Source organism: Garra rufa, chromosome 13 (assembly GCF_049309525.1).
Source record: "Garra rufa chromosome 13, GarRuf1.0, whole genome shotgun sequence".
NCBI lineage: Eukaryota > Metazoa > Chordata > Actinopteri > Cypriniformes > Cyprinidae > Garra > Garra rufa.
In genome coordinates this window covers 32453693-32457421 of record NC_133373.1, presented here as the reverse complement: position 1 = coordinate 32457421, position 3729 = coordinate 32453693, and the positions used below count along the sequence as shown (strand labels likewise).

General features: G+C 38.7%; 1 protein-coding gene across 1 annotated transcript; it reads left to right on the top strand.

The window, feature by feature from the left end:
- The first annotated feature begins 905 nt into the window (after window positions 1-905).
- LOC141348402 (uncharacterized) lies at window positions 906-3481 on the top strand. Its single transcript, XM_073852715.1, has 3 exons — window positions 906-1078; window positions 2117-2815; window positions 2961-3481. Exons 1-3 carry the CDS (start codon window positions 946-948, stop codon window positions 3149-3151), a joined length of 1023 nt encoding a protein of 340 aa, XP_073708816.1. The 5' UTR covers window positions 906-945; the 3' UTR covers window positions 3152-3481.
- Window positions 3482-3729: the final 248 nt, after the last annotated feature.

The following is a 3729-nucleotide window of genomic DNA, read 5'->3' as shown; positions in this document are numbered from 1 at the left end:
CTCAGCTTGGAGCTGGAGAAATTATAATTATGCTGCTCCAGATGGCTTGCATATTGTGTTGCTGTTGGCGGGCCTTGAAAGAGCTTTCGTCTTTATCGAGCAATAAAATCATCTCGGTGAGCAGGCCCGTCAAACTTAAAGACGCAGCCATAATAACATCTCTAGAGGTCTGTGCGTTCCCTGCAGCCAGCCCTCCTCTTTCAAAGTGAAAAGCGAGAGTGACACTGATGATGCTCGTGAGAAACTGAGAAACTGTGACTCGCTCTTACTGTTAATCCTGGCGGACAATGCCAAGAAAAGCCCAAGGGGGAAGATGTATGAGGTCCTTGTCCTTATCAGCTCAGCAGGCTCTCAGAGGGCAGAGTGGTTGTGGCGCCTCAACCGATCACTTGTGCTCACCGACCCGCCCTGTTATCATGTGTGCTCGCTGATAGAACAGTGACATCAATCTGCCGCGAACCAGACCAAACCTGTGCCAAGTTAAACAATCAAAGTGGTGCATAAGGTGCCCTGCGAATTCACACACCCACGCAAAAACACATGCCCGCATATTTCTCTCTAGGGGCGCGGGAGTTCATTTGGCAGGGAACCTGTCATGATCTGTGCATGTCATTTTTCTCACCAACTTGCTGTGCTGGGAGTTTTTACAGACCTTGCACCTTTTTTGCTAGAGGGGCAAACATTTCGGCTCATTTCAGTCTCCGAGCCCAGAGCGCTCCATCGTATTAAGCATCTGTTCCTAAGGTAAGTCTGCATGAGTAATTTGCGTCTAATACAAACATTATGTCTATTTTGAAGCAATATGTGGGTTTCTTTTTGCTGTAATACTCCTAATGCTCTTTTCAGTAGGATTATGACATAATTAAATCACTGGCTCTGTGTGTTTTCAGGGATATGAAGCTGGTTGCAGGGTTAGCCGTGCTGTGGCTGTGGGTTGCTGAGGCCATGGAAAACTGTCCTAGTGCTTGTAAATGCAGCCAGAAATCTAGTACGGAAAAGACTGAAGTCAATTGTCAAAAGAAGGGACTTGAGAGCATCCCACCCAAACTCCCTCTGGACACATGGATCCTAAAAATGGGTGAGCCGAGACAGCAAACTTGTTTTTTGGAGAAAATGTTCTTAGTAATGGTGGTAAGCCTCCAGACAAAATATAAAGCAGTAAGAAAATGTATTTTAAATTACCCATTTTTTATACTTTTTATATGAATCGTCATGTAGTCTTGTTTAACTGCGTACTAGGGCTGTCACGATTCCTTGATTCAATTTGAGTACTCGAAAAAACTGTATGTATTTAAACAGTTTTGTTCAATAAAACCATATGATTACTTGCTTTTGATACTTCACTTGAACTAATTATTATTGCTTCATTGTTATTTTATATGTATTTTTAAGTCAAGGCTATTGTTTACTTAGGTCTGTTTTAATTATGACAAAAAATGTATTATAATTATTTGATTACTTAATTAATCGTCAGAATAATCGACTGATTACTTGATTACTAAAATAATCGTTAGTGACAGCCCTACTGCATACCCATATGAAAATGTGTGTATACGGTACCGTTCAAAAGTTTGGGGTCAGGGAGACTTTTGTTTTTAAAAGTAATTCATACTGTTATTTAGCAAAATGCATTAAATTGATCAAAAGTGACAGTAAAGACATTTATAATGTTATAAACATGATCTATTTCAAATATGCTGTTTTTTTAACGATCTATTTATTAAATTAAAGAATCCTAAAAAAATATAAGAAATGTTTTTTGACCAATTCAGAATAGAATGATTTCATAAGGAACGTGACACTGAAGACTGAAGTAATTGGTGCCGAAAATTCATAATTCAATGGATAATTTTCATTTTAAGACGCCATTTTAAAACAAAAACGCACTAGTGTAAAGATTTTTAGTTCTGAAAAAAATGTAGGTGATAGTCACAACACCCATGCCTTTCGCATAAGTTATTGTTAAAATTCAGTTCCCCTATAGTGAAAATGAATAGAATTTTTACTTCCAGAACTCGACTGTTTTGCTCTACTGTCTGTTTAAATTCCTTACCCTAAGTATGAGCATAGTGATGTTTTACTTGAGCACAACTTATTAAACCCTTCTCCTTTCAAGGTGAAAATATACTGCAGGACCTCCCACCCAACATCCTAAGCTCCGTCTCAAAAATCGAGAGTGTAAACTTGGAGCGAAACTCAATCAAATCAATACACCCTCAAGCATTTTCTGGTGCCCAACGACTAATGCTTCTGAATCTGCAAGGAAACCGAATGTCCAAACTCCCAGTGAAGGGCTTTAAAGATCTCCTAAACCTACGCTTTCTCATGCTGGGCCAGAATCAGATAGCTAGCCTGAAACCTAACATGTTCATTGGCATGAGGAACCTCTCAGAACTGGATCTGCCCCTGAACGCCCTCACTGCCCTCCCACCAAATGCGTTCAAGCCTCTGATTGCCCTCAAAGTCCTGGATCTAGCCTTGAACCGCATCCAAAGCATCTCACCCAAAGCCTTTGTTGGACTCGACGAGCTGCTTTTTCTCAATTTGGACAATAACAAGCTAAAGAATATCCAAGCTGGGACCTTTGGGTCTCTGATTGGTCTTGAGATGCTGGTGCTAGACAACAATTTGCTCTCTACACTTACTGCGGACACTCTACAAGGTCTTTCCAACCTGCAGGAGCTCTATGTGAGAAAGAATGAAATTGAGAGTCTGCCAGCTGACGTGTTTCGCCACACACCTAAACTTACTCACGTGGGCTTAAGTGGGAATCGGCTTCATGCCATTGATGGAAACATGTTAGCCAACATGCAAGGTAAGAACAAGGTCAAGTATGTTGTTTACCTCTATCGGTTCTAAGGAAACTCAATATTGTTGTTATGTAAAAAACATACATACAAATACTTTTTTATTCTTATCTGTTACTTGTAAGACGTTAATCACATCTCTGATTGATTCAGGTTTGAAGGAGGTGTTTCTGCACGACAACCCATGGAAATGTGACTGCAGTATCAACTCGCTGGTACATTACATAGCCCAGACGAAGGCTAATCACTCTCCTCTGCAAAGACTTCGGTGCACTAGCCCAGAAGAGTTTCGTGATAGACCTATCCACCAGCTGAAATCTGATGAACTTCCCTGCAGGGCCTAGAAAATCCTCACGTCTGATATCATATCACGACGACCTCCAAAAGTTGGGAGCACGGTATAATAACAGCATGATATTTTCTGCATTTGAATGATGATGCTTCAGAGAACTCCAACCACAATGACTTTGACAGGTTAATGATAGCGCTGCTGTTCTGCAGATCATAATTTTCACCCACACCATTCGACTATTTTCAGGCCACCTGGAGATCAGTACATCCTACAAAACTAAAGAGGAAATGTGTTAGTTATTCCTTATACAAATGAAATGCATTTTTTGTAATATATTATAATAATATATAATATATAATAATATTAATAATATGTTTTCAGATTCAGCTTAATATTAAAAAAGATCATCTTGAATATTTATGTTATACATTCTATAAATTATTAATCTAAATTGTTTTTATTATCCTTCATCATCTACATAGAAAGACGCTTTTAAAATACATTTCCTCTAAATAGAGGTGAGCAATATGACCAAAATCTTATGACATGAGTCATTTTATTTTAAAGAAATGATATATGAAATAGTTATTTTTGTTTTAAATAAGGTCTTTATGATAGTAACATTTTATC

Excerpts from the sequence above, each read along its gene's own strand:
- LOC141348402 (XM_073852715.1), top strand. The coding sequence starts at position 946 with ATGGAAAACTGTCCTAGTGCTTGTAAATGCAGCCAGAAATCTAGTACG. Across the intron at positions 1,079-2,116 it reads CACATGGATCCTAAAAATGG|GTGAAAATATACTGCAGGAC; the intron begins GTGAGCCGAGAC and ends TCTCCTTTCAAG. Across the intron at positions 2,816-2,960 it reads CATGTTAGCCAACATGCAAG|GTTTGAAGGAGGTGTTTCTG; the intron begins GTAAGAACAAGG and ends TGATTGATTCAG.